Source organism: Pagrus pagrus, assembly GCF_965226575.1.
Source record: "Pagrus pagrus genome assembly, chromosome: 11".
In the NCBI taxonomy this organism is placed as follows: domain Eukaryota; kingdom Metazoa; phylum Chordata; class Actinopteri; order Spariformes; family Sparidae; genus Pagrus; species Pagrus pagrus.
This window is the reverse complement of record NC_140195.1, coordinates 25,266,632-25,291,686: the sequence shown is the minus strand read 5'-3', so window position 1 is coordinate 25,291,686 and position 25,055 is coordinate 25,266,632. Positions and strand designations below refer to the sequence as shown.

At 40.3% G+C, this 25,055-nt stretch overlaps 3 protein-coding genes across 11 annotated transcripts; 1 reads left to right on the top strand and 2 right to left on the bottom strand.

Annotated features, from left to right (window-relative positions):
• Positions 1–1,740: 1,740 nt before the first annotated feature.
• On the bottom strand, positions 1,741–4,213 carry micos10 (mitochondrial contact site and cristae organizing system subunit 10). The gene is made up of 4 exons (XM_084365922.1): positions 4,097–4,213; positions 2,923–2,970; positions 2,102–2,208; positions 1,741–1,962 (listed from the first exon to the last, which is right to left on the bottom strand). The coding sequence occupies exons 1-4, from the start codon at positions 4,167–4,169 to the stop codon at positions 1,954–1,956; spliced, it is 237 nt and encodes a 78-aa protein (XP_084222048.1). The 5' UTR covers positions 4,170–4,213; the 3' UTR covers positions 1,741–1,953.
• Positions 4,214–5,085: 872 nt separating this feature from the next.
• On the bottom strand, positions 5,086–7,703 carry sike1 (suppressor of IKBKE 1). The gene is made up of 5 exons (XM_084365492.1): positions 7,263–7,703; positions 6,411–6,516; positions 6,174–6,316; positions 5,960–6,073; positions 5,086–5,702 (listed from the first exon to the last, which is right to left on the bottom strand). The coding sequence occupies exons 1-5, from the start codon at positions 7,419–7,421 to the stop codon at positions 5,559–5,561; spliced, it is 666 nt and encodes a 221-aa protein (XP_084221618.1). The 5' UTR covers positions 7,422–7,703; the 3' UTR covers positions 5,086–5,558.
• A 114-nt stretch (positions 7,704–7,817) lies between these two features.
• On the top strand, positions 7,818–24,803 carry csde1 (cold shock domain containing E1, RNA-binding). Of its 9 annotated transcripts, none has more exons than XM_084365484.1 (21): positions 7,818–7,899; positions 11,388–12,061; positions 14,422–14,610; positions 15,247–15,445; positions 15,598–15,764; positions 16,606–16,692; positions 17,407–17,522; positions 17,605–17,686; positions 18,063–18,191; positions 18,329–18,454; positions 18,576–18,791; positions 18,940–19,080; positions 19,200–19,364; positions 20,684–20,791; positions 21,053–21,231; positions 21,517–21,629; positions 21,760–21,879; positions 21,974–22,152; positions 22,271–22,434; positions 22,542–22,674; positions 23,283–24,803. In XM_084365484.1, the coding sequence occupies exons 3-21, from the start codon at positions 14,452–14,454 to the stop codon at positions 23,328–23,330; spliced, it is 2,631 nt and encodes an 876-aa protein (XP_084221610.1). In that variant the 5' UTR covers positions 7,818–7,899; positions 11,388–12,061; positions 14,422–14,451; the 3' UTR covers positions 23,331–24,803. The 9 variants fall into 9 exon arrangements, with proteins under 9 accessions (XP_084221610.1, XP_084221616.1, XP_084221614.1 ...); XM_084365488.1 differs by lacking the exon at positions 7,818–7,899 and adding an exon at positions 8,753–8,844 and having other exon boundaries at positions 15,598–15,707; XM_084365483.1 differs by lacking the exon at positions 7,818–7,899 and adding an exon at positions 8,753–8,844.
• Positions 24,804–25,055: the final 252 nt, after the last annotated feature.

Here is a 25,055-nt window from a genome sequence, read left to right as displayed (position 1 = left end):
TAAATTGGGTTTTGACTTAATGATGTAGCTTTTGACTGCAACAGATAAATGTTTTTTGTTTTTGTTTTTACCTCAACTGACTTCAATTCACACATTGATTATACACTAGCAATCTCCATACAATTTATGTGACTTCCAGACCAACTGCACTTGACATGATTTGGTGCATCAGAGTAAAATACTTAGGCAATCATTTAGTTTGCATTGTATAATTGTGCTTCACTTACATACAATTGTCAAGCTTTAGCTTTTTCAGTTTTTGTGTTGTCTGTGTCAGAAAGTCTAATTGCTTTTCCTACGACTCACTGTTTAAAAGTGCAGTATAATAATGATAATAATAATAATGCATTTTATTTAAAGGCGCCTTTCAAAGCACTCAAGGACACCTTACAAAACACACATAACATAACAACAGTACATCAAACAATATGTAGTATGTAAGAATTCATATTCAAAGCACAGGAGCTTTGGACCTTAACGTGCAGGGGCTAGCTGGTTAGCATGCTAATTTAAGTAGATATTTCTGCAACACAGTGCATAGATGTCATAATGTCGGGACTGTTGGTTCTTCACATTCTATTGATAATTTTTGAGTGCTTTCAACTAAAAAGTCTTACGTATTGCACCTTTAAATGTGTACATTTTGCAGAAAACATTTGAATATTTCATTAAAGGGGCACTATGTAGTTTTGGAGAAGAAATTCAAACTCAGAATTTTAATATTTACAATAGTAATGAGTTACTAATACAAACTCTGAAATAATTATTGTTTACATAACTGAATAAACAAGCTGTTCTCAGAGGAAAATAAGGCCCGAGAACACTGTTTGTAGTTAGAAAGGTGGCAGGGTCCGCCACATATAAACAAAGTAAAACAGTATGAAATTGTGTTGTCCTTTAAGGTCAGTTTGTTTATTCAGTCATGAAAAAGGAGTTTGTTCATGCATAAAAAAGATCAGTCAGTGCAGGTCTTTCTCTTCTGATTAAAATTTCTCCCCCAAAACTACGTAGTGCACCTTTAAAATCCATCAATACATAAGTAACATTTAGATGTCAGTTCAACAACAGTAGATTTTGGTCAAACTTCATGAAATATTTTGCATTGACTCATACATTTACCGCTGGTGAACAACTGTCAATAAAGTCACTTCACCTCCTTCCTACATTATCAATCTAGACAACGTAACATGATAACGATTATTATTCACTTCCCAGCAGACGCACTTGAAAACTAAATAACAGAAAACAAAAGCATTCAGGGGGTAAAGTCCGCTGCACTCCAGCATTTCAACAGCCTTGCCAAATTGTAAACGTATTATGCGAAGCTCTCAATTTTCATGCCCCCTCAGAACTGACTAATCTCCATCACTACGCCCATCATCTGCCACATCACATCAGCTGCTGCCAACCTTCTGACCCCCTCTCACCCACACCAAGCCCACCACCTTATGGGATAGCATTTGCAGCGCAGCCCCCACCTTTCTCCACGACACATTTGAGAAAATCACTCCCACTCGCATTCAGAAATAAACTGAAAACCCACCTTTTTAAAGCTGCATTAACACTTGACTCCTATTACTCCCTAAAGCATCGCCATCACTGCTTCGAGTGTACGGTTAATAATCCAGCTGTTATAATTCATTATGTATCTCGTTTTTGTACTACTTAGTTCAACATGATTTCTAAATGGTTGTCATCCATTATAAAGCATCTGAGGGAAAATGACTCACCAGGGCATCATTTTTGTTGTTATGATCATTTTATTAAATAAACACAGACTGTCCTGATCAGGCACATATACATATACAGAGTCATACTAGGGATGGATCGTTCAACAGAGACATAAGGGTCTAACTGTAGAACAGTGCAAATGGTGACTCCCCCGCAGACAAAACAAAATAAAAATGAACAGATTCAAAAGAATAAAAACGACAGTCCCTCGATGACTCGCAGCTATTGCTCCTGTTAAAGAAAATGGAAATCAGTAACAGAAATCTTGATTTACATTAACAATGACACAGGGTTGTTCCTTAGTTAGAGATAAGGAATTATTTCTGTAAGTTGTTTTAAGGTGCATAAGTGTTTTATTCTACAAACAAACCTTTTCACTTCTCTGCTGCAAATAATGTGACCTCAGGTCATTCTGACAGTTGGCGTATGCCATGCCAAGTCCCGTTCCCGAGCCGAATGAAATCGGCCACGTGTGCCCTACAAATGAAACAGGTACTTTATCTCTTATACAAAGACACATTTCACTGTTTGATTAAAGACATACCAGAGTTGGCTTGTGAAATCCATTTCACACGGTTGTTGTGACACTTTGACTGTTTTTTTTTAATGTACTTTAATACTCACATGCTCATTATTGTGCTTTTGAGGATAGGTGTTGTTAGTGCTCCTCTCACAACAAAAGCACAGAATACTCTCAATTATAAATTAATTTTGAATAATGTGTTGAAGTTGGATAAACCCACTGTTTAACAAAAAACAATCAAAAGATTGTCGCTGTACAAGGTAATACATTATCATGCTCTGATGCTCTCTTGTGGAAGACTCTGAGCTAAATTACATGTTCAAGGTAGGGCTGAACAATTAATCGAAATATTATGGAAATCCCAATATAGCCGAATGCATATCCAAATTTCAGAAGATGCTTTTCTTTTTGATAACAGGAATATGCATCACAACATACAATCATACATGAGGCATTGTGGTGCTACAGAGATGCCCCTACCTACAAATCATACTCTGCAGGCATAAGGGAACATGCCTCTTTGGTACAGTACCAAGCAAAAATCCTCATCATTCTTCTTGTGAAATAGAATGCTAAATTACCATTCCCACTAAAATTATGACTCAGTGATAGCCAAATATATATATTCTTTGCTTATCATTAGGCAACAATCCATTAAAACTACTTACGTTTGAAGAACAGAACAGAAAACACGATTCCCAGCCCCAGCCCAGTACCTGCAGAAAGAGGAGAGAATAAAATCAGCTACAGTTTGACATGGATGACAATGCCCCTTTAAAATGACTGTTCAATTTTTACAGCTATTGGTTCATCTTTATTTAGTGTGCATATGCTGTTTTATAATGTCTCCGACTTCTCTGCATATACATTATGTATTGTATTTTTTTCTTGCATCCATAGCAGAAGCTCTGTTGCTTTGTGAAAATACAGATGACATTAACTTCAAGCTTCCAAATTTGACTTGTACTCCATTCATACAGTAGGATGGTGAGAAGGTTACTAATGTGGTGTCATTTCCCCTCACTGTTTCAAAGACCACCTGCACTCTTTGTACACAGCCTCGTTAAAACAAGCGGGCCAGGTACCTCATTCCAGTAGCTGTCATGTCAAATGACGTAGCACCAAACACCATTCAAAAATCTGTCAGTTTTGTGGTGCTTTGCTTATTAGCTTCACGTGCATGAACGTGAACTTTTTAGCGATAATACAGGATCCAGTCGTCTATAATACCATTGACTCATCGGACAATACATTATTAGAATAAAGTAACTCACCTTTATACTGATCGCTATCTCACGCGAACTATGTTCGTTATGGAAAATTGTGGAGTTGTGAGCCCAGACAATGGAAACTTTGCATGGCTATGGTTGATATGGTGAATAAAAGTGTGTCTATGTTTTATATGTATGCCGAATTCAAGAGTAGGAAAAACCCGTGTCGTTAAACTCTAAATTAATATTTCCAGCAAAGGTTTACGTATCGATAAAAGGGAAAACAGCAAAGTAACATTTTCTCAAAGGCGGTTCCTCTTGAGCTTTTTCCAACAACTCCACCTAAGAGAAACGCAATTATGTATACGATTGACGTTGTGGCAAAAATACCTAATGTTACATTCTTTAATTAAACTACAGAGTTAACCCAAATTTTAGCTACCTATAACAATAAAAAAGTCATAAAATTAATCGGTCATTCGGTTGTCCTTTAGGAGCCCTTTATGGCTAGCTAGTTAGCCTCTCGCCCAGTCAATGACAGCTGTGGACTACAGTAAAACCTGCAGCTTATTTTGTCCTTATTTTAGGATATTACAATGTCGTTACACACATGAGTCTTTGGGATATTTACCGAGTTTAATGGCACCGTCTGCCAAGCACCGGTCCCACTTTTTCCCCAGCTCCTTCTCAGACATGCTGAACATTAGCTTGTGTCAGGCTAGAAGTGTCAAATGCAGCTCTCTGGTGCTGCATTCACGTGCTGTCGGAAATGATTTCGATTAAAGCCACAGAGGGACGACAAAGTGGCAAAGAGCAGACGGCTGTATGTCCCAGAGTTATTTTAGATGTAAGCTTATCGGCTAGATGTTGTTGATATTGAATATGAGAAAAAAACCCACACATACTGTATATGGATCCTCAATTATACCTGGTTACATGAACGCAGCATTACGCCACTTTTCCAAACCTCGCGAGTCGTGTTACACCCGCAGCTTAATGTCGCCATCCAGCGGTGAAAAATGGAATAGTCCAAACAGTAATTAACCCAGTCACTGTATTAAACCCAGCACATACTGTACATACTGTATATACATATATATGGTTTAAAAAATCATTCATATTTGACTTTCTTAATTATATATATTTTTTTGCAAATTTATTTTAAAGTTTCTGAATGAAATTTCGTTTGACACAAACCAGTACACTGCCATGAGTCATTACAGCATGTTCACCTTATAACACTGATTTCCTGAGATGACAAGAGACAATATCTGAACACATACAGTGCGCAAACATTAGATATCCATCACACAAAAAGTTGGCATATTTTGAAATCGTTACCATTACATAAAGATGCTGGGACACTTGATTACTGTGTATTCAAATCTGAAAACTAGAAAACTGGTGTTTAACACACAGAATCAAAGCACTAAACATGAAAATTATGGTATATATGAATTCTACAAACACACTGACAAACGTATTAAATTCATAAAATGACAGACAATCACATACGAACGATCCACTGTCACTCCTCAGCAGGCAAACTGTGTGAAACAGCCAAAAGTCATCTTGTTGGCAGTGATTATCAAGCACAGCTGTGAAGACGAGTTGGCTTCTTAACGGCCTTCAAGTGAACTCTGATAGCAGGGATGGTGATAAGCATTTTACACATTGTGAGTGTGAGTGAACAGCAAAGGGACACCAAAGAGGTAGAAACTGTGTCCTTGACTAATAAATGCATCTTTGGCCAAAACAAAATAAATCCCCTTTGCTTTTACTGACTTTATTCCACATATAGATGTGTCTTAGCTTTCACTTGTCTTGTCAGTGACAACCAAGTGATAATACACATGTTGTGCATGTGAAAACAATAGCTATCATCCAAATATACCCGCAGGTGAAAGCTTCCTACCATGTTGTGTTTAAGTGGCCTTCACTACAAAAAATATGCTGTGGTTTAACTGCATTCCATCTTATATAAAAAAATAATGTGGTGCACACAGGCAAAGAGATCATCAACCCTGTCTCCTCCAACCCTGGTCCTGGAGGTCTTGTTGCCTCAACCACAGTTCACTCTGAAGCTGCTCTGATCACTCAGTGGACCCTGACTGAGGGGACTGTTCTTGTTCTGCTGTTGCTGCTACTTCTGCTTCTGGCTGGCTGGTTTCTTCTCTCGCTGTTTTCACGGAGCTCTTGCTGATGACCAGGAGGTCTCGCAGCTCCTTGTTCTCAATCTGAAAAAGACAAAAAAGCATAGAAATAAAATGTAAAAAATGAAATTACTGATGTATAATAACAGTGTAAGGTCAGGAAGTGATATATAGTGATAGTGATATATATGTATAGCCACGGATCTGAATGTCTGGGCGGTCGGGGCTACACAAAATCAGACGCAGAGGCAGAGCAGAGATCGACAGGATGAATCCAGCAAAAATCTGGAGGGTTTGTGCATCTACAGTTGTTCCTGATTCTACAGAAGCACTATGCTCACCTCTAGTTGAGCGAGCCTCTCTCGAACAGAGCAGTAGTGCTGATCATCCACCTGCATCGCTCTTCTCATCACCTGGCCCATCTCGCATATCCGCTCCACCTGGCTCTGCACTTCCTGGAGAAGATCCAGAAAACAAGATGTTTCGTACATCAAAGCACTTAGCTGTACAAGCAAAAACTAGGAGTCCTAACATAACGATTAACCGAGAATTTACTTTTGCGTGGTTCTCGTGGAGGCTGAGCACAGGTTTGGTGTCCAGCTCCTTCTTCGCCATCATCAGCTGAAGCATCTGCTTGCGGTATCGACCCATGATCAACTCTAGTGCGTACTGGTGTTCTTCAAGAGACAACCATAACTCTGCAGAGACAGTCATGAAGAGGGTTAGCAAAGATATATAAAAAACAAAAAAAACAGCCATAAAATCAACAGAATAGGATGTGTCTTTTTTTACCTTTATTCTCCTGCTGTAGTTCTTTGATTTGAGTGTTTTCCTGAGTCAGAAGGACATGCGGCTTGTATTTGGTCAGCTCCTGAATCTCTGAAGTGTCTTCTATGTGCTAGGGGGAGAGAGCAGAAAAGGGCAGTGGAGAGAAATGTTTCAATATTAAATTAACCATTTGTTAAGGGAATATGAAAACTTTGAAAACATGTAATGTCAGAAAAGTACAAACTGAACATCTGATTGTTAAACGTTGCTTTCCCACTAATGAGGAGGTTCGGGTTGACCTGTTTGTTTAACAATGTATTCTTTATGTTTGTTTGTTTGTTAGAGCAAATCCCTTAAACAATCAAAATAGGACCAAAAACACACAAAAAAAATCAGTTAGTCTCAAGAAGAGACTCCTCTCTTTTTGAGACTGACTTTTTTTTTGCAAGATATAAAATGAAGCCTCTGTAAATTAATGTCATGCCAAAGTCCATTCAATAATAAAGGAATTTAACTTTGTTTTGGTTATCTCAAACATACACAGCTACAAAACATCTGAGCAAATCATTTTGAAAACATTTAAGAATCTTTAATGACACTTGGCATAGAGGTGACCAAACATGCTTTACTAAATTTAACCACAATCTCAGCTTTTTACCTGTGGTCCACATGTTTCCCTGTGTTATGATGGGACAAGATCATCAGAAGAAACATTTGAGAAACTGTGGGGCAGTGAATGTTGCTTTGGGTTTCATATATTATGAATTGGTGGGTAAATCAGAGCTCAACTAAGCCTTGTTGTACCAGTACTGTGAGTATACAGGGTAGTGCAGCTTTGCACAGCTATGGTAACCATATTGAAATGCTTGTCCTTACCTTTTCTGGAAGGGCATTTCCCACCTCTCTCATGCTATGCACTCTCTGGCTGAGGGCCCCGGACTGCTCTATCAGTCCCTCGGCGGCCGTATCGTGCTCTTTCAGCCTCTCGAGAAGGGTACGGGCATCGCCCAACACTTTTTCTAAAGTGCAGGCCATTTACTGGAAGCTGACAACTCCTGTGTGTATCGCTAACAAGCTACTCCACACAGCCAGCTAGGTAAAAATAACTCGCTGTGCTAGCCTACCTTACCTTTTTAGCCTCAGTTAGCCGAGGCAGCTGTGGTGCATTTGTAGCAACGTGTGCAAACTATAGCAGACTTGTGGAAATACTTGTCGGTAGACAGAATAACTATAGTACCCACAAATAAAAATGGTTACTCTTATTTGTTGTCAACTGCCGTTTCCGTGTGAGAGACTAAACGATAACGTCACTTCCGTGTTTTCTTCTTCTTTGTATACATATCACGAGCGTCGCAGACCAAATTCGAGGTGGATGCCGCCATCTTCTGGAGAGTTTAGATATTATAGAAGTTTGACAGAAGCAAAAAATGCCGTACCTAGGTAATTATTATAAAACAAAGCAAAACAAAACACCGGTATAAGAGGGGGCAAAACCCATGCTGGTTTGTTAAAGGTGAGCACTTATAGCATTATCTATTTGAGACCAATCAACTTGTGTTTTATTTATTTGTTTATTTATTTATTTATTTCCAGAAGAAAGTACCCAGCTTTAAAAAAGAGCTAATCGTAATCATGGTCTATATTTATTGCACAATCAACTCGTTCTCTATGGAAACTGTCACTTAATTCAATTATTATTATTATTATTATTATTATTATTATTATTATTATTTATTATCCCTGCCTATAAGATCATGTTGGTACCCACAGCAGCACACTCAAGAAAATTACAATAAATGAATGTATATAGACTGTATTGTTTATTTATATCGGCCCTGTATGGTTAAAAATCAAGTAAATGTCATGATAAAATAGGAGCGTTCATCATATTTTTTTAATAAACTGATGCACACGATTGACCAGCCATTAAATAAGTAATCGGTTTTATTTAAGAGATTTAGGTATTATCAGCATGTCTTGCTTCAGGACTGAATACATTAGGTTAGAAGCATTGCGGTGTCTCGTTGACCTACAATCGATGTCGTTCTTGAATACACCCTCAAGTTGCAACGTGTGTCATCAGAAACTCTACTGAATGAAGAGATAGGGCACTGTTAGTTGATCAGATGTGGAACACGTTCCGGGTTCGGGTGTCTGGAACAACTGAATGACGTGCTGATAACAATATTGTCAGGAACGCAGCTTTCGAACCTAAGTAGCAAGTTAAAGAAGAGAAAACCACCATTAACATCGGAAATGTATCACCAGAATACCATGATCACTGCGATACCACAACATGGGTTACTCACCCGCAAATGTACGACAGTGGCCACTCTTTCCTGTAGGCTCTTTGGTTGTCCTCAGGCTGTCAAATATCGCGGTAGTCGCCTCCCTACTCACTACGTAATGTGCCGTGCTGCTTCTAGCGGCGCTGGTGACAGTGCTGAAAGCTGTTGGGGTGAGTTTTTATTAATTATCCTGTTTTATATAACAATTCAGACATTTGTTTGACATGTGTCAAAGAGAGATGCTCTTTTTCTTGAACAGCGGGTCTTTGGAAGTTAACGGTTGTCCTGCGCTTGGTCATACGCAGAGCTCGGGCCTGGGTGGGGGCAGCCGTGTTTTTCCTCACCATAAATCACCACAAGCAGTTCAGCAGCGTGCTAGCTAACTTTAGCCGCTATTAGCAGCTTAGCATTGCAAACGGCCTCTTTGTATAATAACGAGCTCGAATTAACAGACGTGTATTTCCAAAACGTGTCTCAATGTGCCAAGGAGACGGCGCTGGTGTGCCATTGCTGTGGTAGACGACAGTGACGGACTCGATAATTGATTAGAATTGAGCACTCGTCTCCGACCGCTTGCCGTAGCTTCTTTGTTGTCCGGTCCTCGTGCCGTTAGCTCAGATAACGTTATGTTTCTGTAATGTGTGTTAAGTGAATAAAACTCAGTTAATGACGGTTTATTTTGACCTTGATAAGTCGTAAGTGCACCCATCCTGAATAGTCGCTAATGGTAAAGGTTTACTGTTTCCGTCGGCATTTTCATATCGACCATTCCAAACTCTTCTATTGTTGGTTCAATAAAATTTCTACCATAATACCCTGTGTCGGAGGACAGTACGCGGTGCCACAGAGTTCTTCAAAATATGATATCATTAAAATAAAGTAGTGATCGTTTATCATACGGTAGCCGAATAGGTCCGTACACCTTATTGTTCTGTCACAAGTCTCAAATAATTTGCTACCAAGTGTGTACATTTTCCGATAAACCACACAACGTTGACGAGACCGTTTCTTGGATAGAGCTCGGTGGGCTTGTCTCAAGTGTACAGAAATGACATTATGTAGTGCTTACTTTCCGCTAACTTTCTGAGCAGACACTCCGAGCCACGTAGCTGTGATAACGACCAGATCATAAATCTTTCAATACCTGATGTGCTACATGTCTGAGCTAACTTGGGGCGCACTGTTGACCGTGAATTGATTCCCTAAAAAGACTCGGAAACGCCCGGGGGTATTTGGCTCTTTACGACTTTAGCGTTAGCGATATGCTAATCTGTCTGGTTGTATTTGTCCACGCAAGGTCATTAAGATTATGAAATTTATACGAAATCGCTGCTGCTGGCGCTGTTTTGACTCGTAGGCAGTAAAACGGCGAGAAGCAGCCCGTCGTTGAGTGTTGAGGCACATGTTTTATAGTTTGACGTGTATTGAAAATGTAGCCGCTTAGCAAAGATGTGACGTTTTCGATAGCGCTGCATGCCGCAACGTGTTGGATCAGGCCTTATTAGCAGTTCCAGCTGAGGATGGCGGATTGCTGGGAAGTCACATGGTCGGTCCTGTCAGAGTGGTTGTTGTTCGGGCCCAGACCAGAGTGGCACCGTCGTGTTGAGGCTTGCGAGACAAGAGACTTAATCTTGGGTTTATTAGCCGTTCTATCGTTACAGGGCCAGACTGTAGGTACAGTTCCTAGTATTTCTTTAATGATTACCGAGCCAAACTAAAGTTTACTGTTCGGGAGAAAGTGCTGAAACGGCCAATCGGTGCTGGTGGTTCAGTGGGTGGACTGTTTTCTCTTTCTGCGTCACCAAAGTTAAAAAAGGGGACGCAGAGGAGCCCATCTCCTCCAAGGCTGTTTTCACAGGAGTCGTCTCTGTTCATTGCTCATAACCTTTAACCCACTTAAGAAACCCATCGTGTGATAACTGCCTTCTTTGTTTGTCCTATCACTAGGCTGCACAGCTTTAGTTCCCCTAGGTCCAGTAATCAACAAGTGTTACAAATGAAATCAGAACACCCAAGTGTTTGTTTATTAATGTGGATTAGACATTTTAATCTGAATACCAAAGAGGCACCTTGAAAGAAAAAAAAAAGGCCCACCCTCCCTCTTGCGAGGAATACACACGAGCATTTTTACATCATTATATTTTAACATTTCCAGGAAGTACTTGGGATGGTAGTCATTGCAACACAGTCACAGCAAACAGATATCATGTGTCCTGGGTTGGCTCACCCAGTGTCTTTTCAAAGCAGTGTATTTAGGTCAACAACACTCTGCTATAACCTACTGAATGGAGATCAGTTTGTAACTAAACTTAGTAAAATTAACATACATGGGACACAAACTAAATGGCATGGCATGAACTGGAGGTATGCACCAGGACTTGTTGATCACAGCTATTGCCTGCTAGTCAGCTGCCTGGCATTGTGGGCTGTATCCAGAGGCATCTGAGGAAAACCTATTTTTATACACGTGAGTCTGGGGGCAGTGTTCAGAGAACTTCAAGCCACAGCCGCTTGGGGTTGTTGCTGTTCTTCACGGGACAGAAAATGTGAAATTCCTAACAGCTGACAACGTAAATAAAGTTGTCTGCCTCTCCGAAGACTCTTGGAGTTGACCCTGAAAGTTTGAGCAGTGAAGTTGTTGTTAATCAACATAAGATGCAGTCTAAGTCCTCACCTCTGCTCATCTAATCAAATCTGCTTTTTCCCCCAACAGTATGAAGTGAAACGGAACTGAATTTTTGTACCATCCGCAACTGCTTCAAGTTCAGATCATAACAAAGAAACTGAAGACAAACCACCCAAAACAAGCAAAGTTGCAACACCGAAGACACGTGTGGGAAAACAAAGGATCACTTCAAGGGTTTAAAACACAAGAAGTAACCAAATCCTGAAACGACCAAAGAAGACGCACATCAGCCCAATTGAAACGCGGAAGAGAAGCAATCCTATGCCCAAGCATATTCTGAGAAGACAATAACTGATCTGAAACCAGAAGTTTGTGCCTACTCAACAGCTTTGACAAAGCACACGTCCCAACGCTGCTCCTAGCCCTCCTCATCCTCACCACACCACCGACTCACCACCGGGGTGTGGAGTGGGCTGCTATCTGCTAGTTTTTTTTTTCTTCCCCATAGTTCCCCCTGTCTTTCCCTCCCTCTACTCCTCACACTGTTTTCATTGTAATTTTTTCTAAGCAGTGTTATTGCACCTGCGTTTGCCTTTTTTGAGCTAGATTTCTCCCCCTTTTTTGCTTTATGCAACCATCTAGAACTTGTGCCAGAAACTTGTAACAAGTGTGTGTGTTCAACTGTGTGCGTGAAGAGGTCTGCAGGAACTGCATTGTCACAGAGATCCTGAGAATTACAAGATTCAAGACGTCGAATTAAGGTGGGTCTCAGTTGTAGTCCCTCCATAATGTGAGTCCTGTCCTTTTAATGACAACTGTACTATTTTAACCTGTTTAATCACTTATGATTTCATTTCTTATGTTTTGAATGATTTTCTCCCCTTTTTAATATGCTGAAAATTGTTCCCTGTGAGGGGTTTAAATTTCAGATTCAAATTCGATATAATTTGGGTGGAATTCAGAAACTGTACTTGATAAATCCCACATTTGTACACATGTTGGGGTAATGTGAACAAACACAGATTGTGTGTCTCAATTCTGAATCAGTTTGGCCAGCTGCGCTAAATTTTGGGCAGCAATGCAGAGGTTGTTTTCTTATCACTGAACACAGAACAGTGCATTTGTTCTAGTTTGCTTAAACACATCCGGCTTTGACAAATACACATGCTACTATTGTAAAAAAAAAGGGCTTTTGTTGAACGTGTATCTGGATTTGTGACCTCATCAATCAGTTTGGGGTTCTCAATTTTTTTTTTTTTTTTTTTTTAAATGGCAGTATCTTTACTGACTATTTGCAGTAGCTGATTTCACTGATTAGCATACCTTCAACCAACCAGAGAGGGTGATATCAGCTCTTTGCACATGATAAAACATTCCCAATGTGGCATAAGTGCAATAAGTGATACTGAGCTGAAGGCTTGATTTGACCTCTACATTGCTTTTTGCTAAAAATAACTTATTAAACCTTGACATAAGCCAGCTGAACTGAACTGCTACCACCTCCAAACAGTTAAACTGGTTATTCAATTCAGTTTGACAATGATTTGATTGCATTCCCACACCCAGCCCGCACCTTTTTCCTGTTCTGTCGTTTTCAAGTCATACCCTCCCTGATTTTTGGCCTTTTCTGGGGGATAAAAGCCCACAGCTATTTTCCTTTGTATGTGACACTTGGCACACTGGCTTACCTATCTGCCTTACCCGTTATGTTTGTTCCTCTCTTCACCCTTGCAGACATCCAGCGGTGTATCATTTGGGTGGTTGCGTAAAAAATAGTACTTAACAGTCAAGCAAAAAAATTCAATCAAGTAATCAAGTTCAGCAAGTGCTCAAGCAAGTTTGGTCCGAGTTTATGGGAAAATATGGGCAGCCCCTGGAAAGGCTTTGTTGAGTTTACCTTGCCTGCGTCGCCACCCACCGCGTTTGTTAGCGCTGACCTGAGCAGCACCTCCCCTGTCGGACTCAGCCTGTCGCCATATGGCCGATCCGTAAGTTCCACCTTCCCACCTCTTTTCTACGTGCCCCACCCCCATCGAACACCCATCCACCCACCTTGCCCTGCATCTCTCTGCTGTGAATGGCCTAACCTCTTTCATCCTTTTTCGGGCTCCCGAGACTAGCCTCTACTCAGTTACATTGTTGCAGGGTGAGGGGTGTTCTGATTAAACTGTAGAAATTTGGCGCTTTCCACAAATTAATTTTTTGTGTAAACCTTTTTTTTTTTTTTTTCTTTTCTCTTATCCACCTTTTTATTTTATTTTGCGTCACAATCCAAAAAAAACCTTAGTCGGACCAGGCAAATCATGTTGGTTGCATAATTCCATAACTCTGATAAAGGCAATACAAATACAAGCTAAACTACATATTGGTTGGTCCCTAATGAAAAACTAATTTGGTACAGTACAGTACAGGGCCTAACAGAAGAGGCTGCTCTGGGACCCCCCTCATAACCCATAACCCATCACAAACTCTGTCTACTGTAGATGCACCGCTATTTGACCTGTCATTTGCATTTTCTGATTCTCCATCTTCAGTAGTTTTATTTTACTTGACCTTGAGTAGCATTTGCGATAGTGCACTTTACCTCTTCCCCTTAAAAGCTGCAAAAAGAAGTTGGTCGATCTTTTCAGTTTTGTCTGCCTTCTCTGTAGAGCCTTACCTGTTTGTGTGCTGTAGTGCTTCAAACCACTCGTTATTGTGCTATTTATTGATGCTGTCATGAGATTGTCATGGTAGCAGACACATTGTTATTGGATGGATTTTTTGCTTGGCATTTGGATGTATGAGGATTTTCTCACAGGGTCTGAGTACTGGTGGCAGTTGTGATTGGCTTAAATATAATATGTCATTGGAGCAGGCTTTGTACACAAGAACACGATATTGTGGATTGTATATATACGGTGGGTCTCCAGAAATTGGAACGTGGACAAACACTGGGTGTCCTACGAAATATCTGCGGTTAACAAGGTCAAGTAGACGATGCAGTATTTTATATCCAAATGCAGGAAAGCATTTTCAATGTTTGCATAATAACTAAATAACTTGTGGCATCTGGGTAGGAGTAATTGAAAATGTTAGTCTGTCTATTTCGCTTTTCAAAGCTGTTACCTCCTTTCAACAGCATATCAAAGTCCTATCCCCAGTGTCAGAAATGGAAAGGGGCTCCTCTGAACCTCCAGTGGCTCGCAACACTGGCTCTGGCCGATCTTCCTCCACTGCTCCCATGTCTATCCCCCGCTCCGCTTCCATCTCTTGCCATCCTCATCCAGGAAGTAAAAAACACAAGCGGACTCCCTTGTATCAGAGATCAGTAAGAGGGCATGTCTGGTGGTGCCCGCACTGACTTAGCAGCTCTGTGAGCTGCTGTTGTGTCATGTGACTTCTAACAGCATGGTTTGTTGTGTGAAAAAGGAGTTGAACCAGGATGTAGTGAGAATTTGATATTCAAGATTTTGTAGATATTCCAGTATAATTGATGGTTGTTGGCAGAGGGAGGTGAACAGTTTTTGAACATTTGTCTGTCTAATCAGAATTGCATGGAAGTTCTGGAAAGTTTTGCTTTTAGTGCATGACAACTGGAAATTGGAAAGCACGACACAGTGTGGTTGTTCAATTGGTTGTCAGTTGGGTTTTTTTTTCCAGTCGGTGGTATAAACTATCCCAAAATTCTATCGAGGTATTATCAACGTGTGTCCTTCTCAACTGCTGACCAGATGGCTCCAGAAGACTCATGTAGCTTTACTTTTGCTTTATTATCCTCCCCACTACCTCTGAAGTTTTCTATACCTGCATGTTTGAAGTGTTTTTTTGTTGTTGTTTTTTTTTTGAGGTTGGCATCAAACACTGCATTAAACTGCGACCTCTCCCTTTTCTTTTTTTCTTTTTGTCTGCTTCACATTGATCCACTACTGGATGCATGTTTACGCTTGCTTCTCCTCTCCCCCAGATGAGTTTTGACCCAGGCATGCTCCATAACAATGGACACACTGCATACGCCAATGGCACAGGGCCTGGCATAAGAGAGACTGGTGTGGTGGAGAAGCTCCTGACTTCTTACGGGTTCATCCAGTGCTCCGAACGCCAGGCTCGTCTCTTCTTCCACTGTTCCCAGTACAATGGCAACCTACAGGAGCTTAAAATAGGAGGTGCGTGGCCTTGGACTAATCATGAATATTAAACATGTAGAACTGACAGTGTTGTAAAGAAAAATACTTCAGCTACATCACTGAAACTTAAGATGTCCCCTTTATCATTAGAATTGTGCTAAGCGTGTGTTCTGCTGCTTCTCTCCCCTCAGATGATGTAGAGTTTGAGGTTTCCTCTGACAGGCGCACTGGCAAGCCCATAGCAGTGAAGCTGCTAAAGATAAAGCCAGAGGTGCTGCCAGAGGAGCGCATCCAGGGCCAGGTGGGGCCAGACCTGCACGCCTATCCCTTTACTGTGCTGCATGGTTATATTCATCCAGTTAAGGAACACCATTTTATTTTTGGTTCTGTCCTGTCTGTCAACTTAACATTTAGTATTTGCCCCATTATGTTTTTCGGGTGGGGTGGGGGCAGGGGCAAGGGATGTTTTTGTAAATACTTGTCAAATTTGATCCCCTTCTCATCAAGCATCTAAATTTAAGAAAGTTTTCTTTCAAGATTTACAATTCAGATTGGCTTGTTGTGCTGACATGCATGTTTGCAAGAGCTGTTAAATGTCTATTGAACAAATATATAGTCAAGTGATCAATGTGATTGCCCGTTGGGCATATTACATTTCTCTGTGAATACTCACAGCAGCCAGTATAGCTCAGTTGGTTCAGTCTCACACAAAGTAAAACAAATCATACATTGATCATTCTGGCACACGGCTGTAAAGACTCAATGAGCTTGACTGCTGCATCATTAAATTGAGCTCAGCAGAGGAAGGCAGAGCCTTTAGTGCTTGGCTCAGTGGTGATGTACACTTCAAAATGCAAGTGTTGCCCCTTGTCTTATAGTGCATACACATAATAAATCTGAGTCTACATTCAGAGCACAATGTAACTCTACAAAGCTGAACAATCTTACAGATTCTTTGACCCACTAACTTGTTCAGTCAGATTACCAACATACTGGAGCCCTGACATTTCACACTAAAGCACAAACACCACATGTGAGACACTTGATATACTTGTTACTGTGACATTTGAAATTCAGCCATTTCATCCATCATGCGTCCAGAAATATTTAAATTGGGATGTGTTAATAACAATGAATTTGATTTGGGAAAGCAGAGTTTTTTAATGGCCTCTTCTTGTAATTTCCTCCTTTTTCTGCAGGTTGTCTCGGCAATCCCTGTGCATTTGGATGGAAAGTCTGCCCCCGGCCAGGTGCCCACTGGCAGTGTTTGTTACGAAAGAAATGGGGTAAGAAAAGCGGCATCAATTACAGCATGCTTGATCTATGAAAGAGTGTTAATTGAACAAGAGTTTAATTCTTCCACTCATGATAATTTTGTGTAAACGAAACTTAATTACCTGTCACTTGCTTAGTTCTCTGTCCTTCTTTTGTATGCGTTCTTTTACTTTATGAAATATGATAACGTCTTGGAATAGGCCTTGAATAGGGGTGTGGGGACAGAAGTTGATGCTTAGCTGCATTGCGATTCTCTTAAGGATTATATTTGATGCAGAGAAGTCAATAGGAAATATAAAACCCTATTGTCAACATTATGATTGTCTAACAATTTTGTAAGACCAGGATATATGGTCTTTACAGTTGAGCAAGTTGAATGGTGAAATCTAACGGCTCTAAATATGTGTGCCATGTTTGTTCTAAGCTAGACTTCTTCTTGAGTTTTGGTTAGGTTAGCGAGAGCCAATAAGTAAATTGATCTATTTTTGAACTACTATTCGACTACTTTTCGACCATTACAAATACGCTATGTTTTTAAAGTAGCAGGTAGTCAGTGTCAGAAGAAATCATGTATGGAAATCAAAAGTTTTGACGCAACAATAATCTTTTTACAATTGCATGATAGCCCTCAAATTGTGATTCACGGGATATTCCCACCCCTAGTCTTGAATGTGAAATAGTATTGAGGTTAATAGGTTTGTCCTTAACCCTTTATACTTTGACAGTGGTCTGGCTTTCCACAGGAGGTGTTCTACCTTACCTACACTCCTGATGATGTAGAGGGTAACATCCATCTGGACACAGGCGACAAAGTCAGCTTTTACATGGATACCAACAAGCAGTAAGTCTTTACCCAGTGTCAATATTTCTATAATTGCCAGCTTGCACTTGATCTTTAATACTTTTTTGTTCATGTGTTTCAGTACTGGTGCAGTCAGTGCTCGTAATATTCAACTTGTGAAGAAAAAGCAAATGAGGTGCCAGGGTGTGGTGTGTGCTACAAAGGTAAGGGCCACTGATGGCATCCTGAGGACTTGTCTTCTTGTGCCAGTTAGACATGTTCTAATGCAAAGAAGCTATATACTTTCCCTGTCAACCCAGCATTTACCAACATATCTTTTGGCTTGTTTGTAACAAACACATCTGTTTTAGATATGATGTTGCATAACACTAATTATATCTGGTTCCTTACAGAATATAATAATGTATTGCCTAAAATACGACACAAAATAGAACTTCTGAATGTGATTAATTTTGTTGTTACAATTGCTGATCCTTGTTTAATCCCATAAAGTAACAAACTGAACTCAAGACAGACCCTGGAACTCACATTTTGAGTGGTTGATGTAGCTGTTATGCTGAACGATGTGTTGTCTTTCAGGAGGCGTTTGGATTCATTGAGAGGGCTGATGTGGTGAAGGAGATCTTCTTTCACTACAGTGAGTTCAAAGGTGATCTGGAAGCTCTGCAGGCTGGAGATGACGTGGAGTTCACCATCAAAGACAGAAATGTAGGCATTTAGTAATACCTAAGTATCTTGAACTCTGGATAGATCCACTTTTGACCAATGTTCACGTGTGTAACTCTTTACTGACCAACCTGACGATGTGTATATAATATTTGCATGTATTATTCTTGTGACCATAGGGTAAAGAAGTAGCTACAGATGTGAGGCTGCTCCCCCAAGGAACAGTCATTTTTGAGGATATCAGCATTGAGCAGTTTGAAGGCACGGTGGTCAAGGTCATTCCCAAGGTTCCCACCAAAAATCAGGTAAAAAGATTACAAGTTGAATTCTGGTTGTGAAGAGGCTTGGGCTGTAAGAGTGGGCAGGGAACTGTGACCCAGAGTGTAACGAACGAGTTTGATAAATGTTTCCTTTCTTCTTTCAAAGAACGATCCTCTACCAGGTCGTATCAGTGCCCGGATTGGTTTCACCGACAAGGAACTGCCGTTTGGCGAGAAGGACACAAAGTCCAAGGTGACACTGTTAGAGGGAGATCACATACAGTTCAACATCTCCACCGACCGTAGAGACAAGCTGGAGAGGGCTACCAACATCGACATCCTCCCAGACACCTTCAACTTCACCAAGGAGACCCGTGAAATGGTGAGAATTATAAAAGTGGTCAATTGTTATACTGCGTTATACAGTGCATCATTAGAGATGAAAGGGATGAATGATAGGGCTGCCACGTTGAACCAAAGTGGATGCCTGCTCACAGACAGTGGCGCTATGTCACTCAATCTTCTCTTAGGGGGTGATTGCGGCTATACGTGATGGCTTTGGCTTCATTAAGTGTGTGGATCGGGATGCCAGGATGTTCTTTCACTTCAGTGAAGTTCTAGAGGAGACCCAACTGCACATCTCAGATGAAGTGGAGTTCACTGTTGTGCCTGTAGGTCCTGTTAATAAGCTTTTCACAAATACGTATTCAGTATTATTACTTCAGGAGGCACATTCTAACCATGTTTTTAGTTAATGACAAACTAAAAGTAAATGTATTGTCGTTGCCAGGATATGCTGTCAGCGCAGCGGAACCATGCCGTGCGCATCAAGAAGCTGCCTAAGGGCACGGTGTCCTTCCATACGCAGTCTGAGCAGCGCTTTGTGGGTGTGGTGGAGAAAGACATTCTGGGAACCACTAACAAGAATGCCAGTCCCACCAAGAGCAAGGAGAAGGTACCATAGTGCACAGTTATTACATATACTGTTCATGAAAATATCCCAGTACAATCATAAATGGCCTCATAGTCCAACCCACATCATCTACCCATCTTCCCAATTTTTATTTTAGTTCTAATTTTCCTCTTTGTTTTCTCCTCCAATGACTTCGTCCTGTTCATGCTCCTTGTTAGAAAAAAGACAAGGTAGGACTTAGACCTGCATGAAGCCACATCAATAAAGTCTCAAATATAAATTATAAGGACAAACAGACTTGTAGTAATAGATTTTCCACTAACATTTAGTCTAAGAGATAATTATTTGATTTGTAGACCTTAGATGAAAGATAAATTGATAAATACTGCACTGTAAGACTGTATTTACAAGTGTAATGTTGACGAGCCTTGCCGTCTAATTGATGTCTTTCTTATTTTTAAAGGGTAGAGTTGTAGAAAAGGTTAGTTTTTGCAGACCTCTGGCTCACTTTAACGCCTTTATCTGACAGCATGGTATTTGATCACCAATTAACCCTAATAAGTCCTAACACGGACTCATTGTCACTGATTCAGTGGCTTGTAGGGCTGCACAATTAAACGGTAGTCCCAATTACTAGTATGTAATGTATTTTGGGAACAGTCTGTTATGTTGCTTTAGCAATATTTTATTCAATAACCATTTTCTTTTGGTTCATCCTAAATTATTTAAATCAATGTTACTCTGGGCTTACTAGTGTCTGGTCCTTGTTTGGCACTTGAGTTTAAGATGGTTGAATATTTTTGATTTTAAAACAATTGATGTAAGTGAAGTAACTGAAGACTGCAACAGATTAAGAATAATTAAACAGTCTTTTTTCTGTGATTGATCAGTCTGGCCTGCTCAATTTGAACACATTTTCATGACACATTTTCATGATAATGCTAGTAAATTGCTGTGGCTGGTTCAGGTGATTAAGTGAGGAGAGAATAAATTATATGAATGTTCCCAACAGTTGAGACTACAACAGTGGTGGGTAATTATGCAGCCCTACATTGTAGGCTGTAACTCAGAGCTGTCGCAGTAGACTAGCCTAATGCTAACCAACTAGGCTGCTACAGAATGATGTATTGCCACACACTGGTGCCTCTCGTATGCTTGTGTCGGCCATCTGCACACCATCATCTAATACACTCTTAAATCATCTGAGTGAATCGGTTGAGACACTGGTAGCTTTCACCAGATTTGTTGAGAAACAGGTGCAGCATTGATGAGACAGTCAGCCTTGGCTGGAAGCAGCTGGTGCAAACATTGGTGATGCTCCTTACTGGAAAGATAATGTTGATTTGTTGTACTGTGTTTAGGAATGTGAGGAAGGAGTTATTGCATATGAAGACTGCGGCGTGAAGCTCACTGTGCCATACCATACCAAGGACCTGGAGGGAGGTGGACAGCCACAGGTCGGAGACAAGGTATCCGAGTGTCACTGCACTCATTACTTGTGCTTGAGAATTTAATGAAATTGTTATCCTAGAGTAGTCAAGATGTTAACTCTTCCTTAAAATGAGCCCCATTGTTGTAGACACTGGTGGACATTTAGTACTGTTTCAATGCAAATGCAGCCCACCTTTTTGAAGCTGTATTTGCTGTGATGATTTAATTACTTTAAACTTGAAGTCTGTTGTGTATATTATGTTTTCCAGCTTTTCACACATTCATGTGTTTGTTCTCAGGTGGAGTTCTCCATCAATGAAGTGAAGCGAACCGGCCAGCAGAGTGCGGTCTCCATCAGGGTCCTAAACCGCAATGCCTCCAATGCCAAGAGACTGCATGGATTTGTAGCCACACTGAAGGACAACTTTGGCTTCATTGAAACGGCAAATCATGACCAGGAGATTTTCTTTCACTACAGGTAGAGGTTTAATAATTCTTAAGGTGTCCTTGATAAATAGCAGCTACTTTCGCTCAGATGAGGGCTTAAATATTGTTTCTATCTTTTCTACTTTATCAACGGTGATATGTTGTGGTTTCTTTGTGACAAATGTACTTATTGTAAGTCGCTTTGGACAAAAGCGTCTGCTAAATGTAAATGTTTAAGCTGCCTTTGGATGAGTTTGTTACTGATTTTATGGATGAATGGCATCCAAGCTCTGTGAATTGACATCCAGGTCTCAGTTTATCTCTGATTTCTCCTCAGTGAAATGTGTGGAGACTTGGAGAACTTGGAGCTGGGCGACACTGTTGAGTACACTCTCTCAAAGGGAAAAGGAAATAAAGTCAGTGCTGAAAAGGTTACCAAAGTGGCTGCAGGTATGAGTGGTTTTATTCCAGCTGTTTAATTTACATGAATTTTACTTGTAATGTTTGTTGACACGTCAGTGTAGGTGGAAGTGGCGATAAATTTAAAGGTGTGTGAAAACCCTCTGTTTTCTACTTTTAGTGAATGGCATTTTTGATGATGTTGGTGCGACAGTGATGATGGGGAAAGTCATCCGTCCCTTACGCAGTGTGGACCCCTCCCAGACAGAATACCAAGGGCTTATTGAAATAACAGAGGAAGGTCAGTGTCAAGTTATGATGAGACTTGACATTTAAAGTACATTGTTTTCTTGGGAAAATTAAGACCAACCCTCCTCCCTTTGTGCTGGTTTCAGGTGGAACTAAAGGCACGAATTATCCCTTTGGAATCATGGGTATGGTAAACAAAGCAGATTGTCTGCAGAAAGGAGAGCTTGTAAAGTTCCAGGTTTGCACAGTCCCCCAAACCGGACAGAAGATGGCCTGTAATGTGGTCCCTCAGCGCAGAGCCATGGTGGAGTGTGTCAAAGACCAGGTAGTGATTCAGTTGTTTGTATCACATGTATCAGAAACCTCAGTGCTGAAGTCACAGGTTGTGCTGGAGTAATGATGATGCCAACTTTGAATACTGAAGATACTTTTGTTTCCCTCAGTTTGGCTTCATCACATATGAAGTTGGTGAGAGCAAGAAGCTGTTCTTCCATGTAAAAGAAGTGCAAGATGGCCTGGAGCTCCAGACTGGGGATGAGGTGGAGTTCTCAGTTGTCCTCAATCAACGCACAGGAAAATGTAGTGCCTGCAACGTACGCAGAGTCAGGTAAGGATAACAACTAACCGTGCTGGTGATGTGCAGCATGTTTGCTAACATTTTCAAGTAACGTAAACACAACATTGAGACCAATCATCATGTACTTAACATTGCAGTGAGGGGCCTAAACCAGTAGTGACTCCGCGTCCTGATCGTCTGGTGAACCGTTTGAAGAGCATCACTCTGGACGACGCCAGTGCTCCTCGTCTGGTCATTGTAAGACAGCCCCGTGGTCCTGACAATTCAAAGGTACAACCAAACCTGTGCTATGAAAGTAGCTGCTATTCTTTGACCTGATATGTGATTTATAATAAAATGATGCCTTCAAACACTAGTTTAACTTTTTCATAATAAATATTGTAAAAACGAAGTTGTTAATGAAATGGAATTTATATCGGTACATATACTGGAAAGCAGGACTATTCACTGGATTAGCTGGATTATATTCTTATAAGCAGAATGAACTATAGGGAAGAATCAAGTTGCTTATCTCATTCATGGGGGGGTTAGTTGGTTATATTAAAGAATATTGTAATGTCATATGCAGTCCTGCACACTGATGTTCAAAATTGGCCTAATACAGCCAGATGGGACCAACATTTATCTTAAAAGGGCTCAGCTGTTGGCTAATTTTGGGGGTTATTAACCAAGTGATAGGTTGCTGTTGGTACAAAGGAATTCTGCAGATTTAGTTTTACATTTATAGTAACAATTTGAGTTAGAAAGGCTTCCAGTGCCTGGAAAGTTTTGCTTTACGTACTTTGAAAATGCTTAAATTGTACTCTTAAAAACCTTTACCTTTTTATTTCGTGTTTTATGTGACCTGCAACATCATTTTTCTGTCTTCTCCTCTACAGGGCTTCAATGTGGAGCGCAAGACCCGCCAGCCCGGTGTCATCGACTGAGCAATACAGAGACCGCCCTGTTTGGTTTTGGTGGGATGCTGTCCCAAAGGGCAACAGCAGGGGATAAGGGAATTTGATTTAACACATGCTTGTACACAAACTCATAAACAAAACATACGCACACATACAGTAATCGGCATGTGTAATCTTTGTCCCATCGATACCTGCGAGGGAACTTATCTCATTCCACAGTTCCCTGCCTCCCATGTATGATGTACTCGATACAGAGTTCAACACTGCAGTGTACATGGGATCTGAGTGTGTGCGTGTGTGATGGATCCTAGAAGTCATTATAGTGTGTAACAGAGGTATTTGTTTCTGAGGGTATTGTCCCTCTAAATCAGAGTGATGACTGTGTGGCTGTCTATGTCCCTATCTTTTGAATCTGCTTTGTCTGGAATTCTGCACCTGTAATCTGTCCTGTAGTTTGAATGAGTGAATTAGTGTGATTGTTGGCATGTCTTTTGAGCATCTGCTCCCTTTTTTTTCTCATATTTTTGCTCCTTTACCCCTGGAAACTAAAAATGGTTTCATTGTAAAGTTTCCGCTACTGTATGCTTTCCTAAAAGACGCATAAAGCAAAGCAAAGTTCCCTCCATAAGGAGGATCATATTTCTCATATGTGCGAGCTTAAACTGAGGATTCTTCTCTGCTCGGTTTTTTGAGCAGTTTTTAAAATGCTTTATTGAAGAGCTGAAGTGAAAGCATGGTGTGTGTATGTATGTATGTATGCGTGTGTGTGAGTGATGTATGTGAATGTCAAAGTAGTTAATCTAATGGGATTTACCTTTACCAATCTGGAGCCTTTAGATACCTTTTTGGTATTCACATGCTCCACTTAAGCAATTTTTCCCAGGTGCAGAATTCCTTGTGGCATCTTATATCTGCAGTTCTTTTATACTATGTTTTTTTTCTTGCACATATTTTTGCTTTTTTTCCATTGAAACTCAATCTGCTAATATTGAATTAAGTAAGAATAAGGTGCCTAAAAACTACAAGCAAAATGAAAAAAAAAGAAAAAAACAAAATTAGATGTATCCTCTGTTCCCAGCCAACCGCCAAAATATTCAGAACAATCTTAGGGTGGTTTTCTTTTCTAGTAGAAATAATACTGATATGCATCCCAAACCTGTGGGTTGAACTATACTGTATGTAATGTGTGCTTTTTTTCTTAGTGAAAGTTCAAACTTCAGATATAATGAAACAAATTTAACTTAAAGAAGGTGAAAGGCAAAGTATTAGAAATTATGTCTAAAAAAAAAAATAAAAAGCATTAAGAATCAGGATATCGGTTAATGTGCTCTGAGACATGGTGGGTAAGCTGTTGTGCCTCTGCACATTAAGTTACAACAAAATTAATTTCAACTTTGGAGATCACTGGGTTTCAGTTGAGCTACGTACAGAGGTTCTCATGTACTTTTGTTAATGGTCTTGAATGAAACAATTGAATTAAAGTTTTATGAAAATCATGAACTGTTTTGTAATTGTCTTTATTTCAGAGAGGTGGGAAGTCTGCTTTATTTAAGAGTGAAAAACCTTCGAAGCATAAATTAGTTGTGAAAACAATTATATTGCGTAGACCAAGGTTGCACTTTAAAACTGTTCACTTGAGAGGAGGAAGAAATAACCTTTTTTTTGTTGTAAAAGACATTCTTGCATTATGATTAGCACAACAGTTGTTATAGACAAAGGTGCATATGCATGGTTGAGTCCTCTACAGAGGAA

Excerpts from the sequence above, each read along its gene's own strand:
- micos10 (XM_084365922.1), bottom strand. The coding sequence starts at position 4,169 with ATGTTCAGCATGTCTGAGAAGGAGCTGGGGAAAAAGTGGGACCGGTGC. Across the intron at positions 2,971-4,096 it reads AGACGGTGCCATTAAACTCG|GTACTGGGCTGGGGCTGGGA; the intron begins GTAAATATCCCA and ends CTCTTTCTGCAG. Across the intron at positions 2,209-2,922 it reads TTCTGTTCTGTTCTTCAAAC|GGCACACGTGGCCGATTTCA; the intron begins GTAAGTAGTTTT and ends TTTCATTTGTAG.
- sike1 (XM_084365492.1), bottom strand. The coding sequence starts at position 7,421 with ATGGCCTGCACTTTAGAAAAAGTGTTGGGCGATGCCCGTACCCTTCTC. Across the intron at positions 6,317-6,410 it reads ACTACAGCAGGAGAATAAAG|AGTTATGGTTGTCTCTTGAA; the intron begins GTAAAAAAAGAC and ends CTGTCTCTGCAG. Across the intron at positions 6,074-6,173 it reads TCCACGAGAACCACGCAAAA|GAAGTGCAGAGCCAGGTGGA; the intron begins GTAAATTCTCGG and ends GATCTTCTCCAG.
- csde1 (XM_084365484.1), top strand. The coding sequence starts at position 14,452 with ATGGAAAGGGGCTCCTCTGAACCTCCAGTGGCTCGCAACACTGGCTCT. Across the intron at positions 19,365-20,683 it reads CCACCAAGAGCAAGGAGAAG|GAATGTGAGGAAGGAGTTAT; the intron begins GTACCATAGTGC and ends TACTGTGTTTAG. Across the intron at positions 22,153-22,270 it reads TGGAGTGTGTCAAAGACCAG|TTTGGCTTCATCACATATGA; the intron begins GTAGTGATTCAG and ends TGTTTCCCTCAG.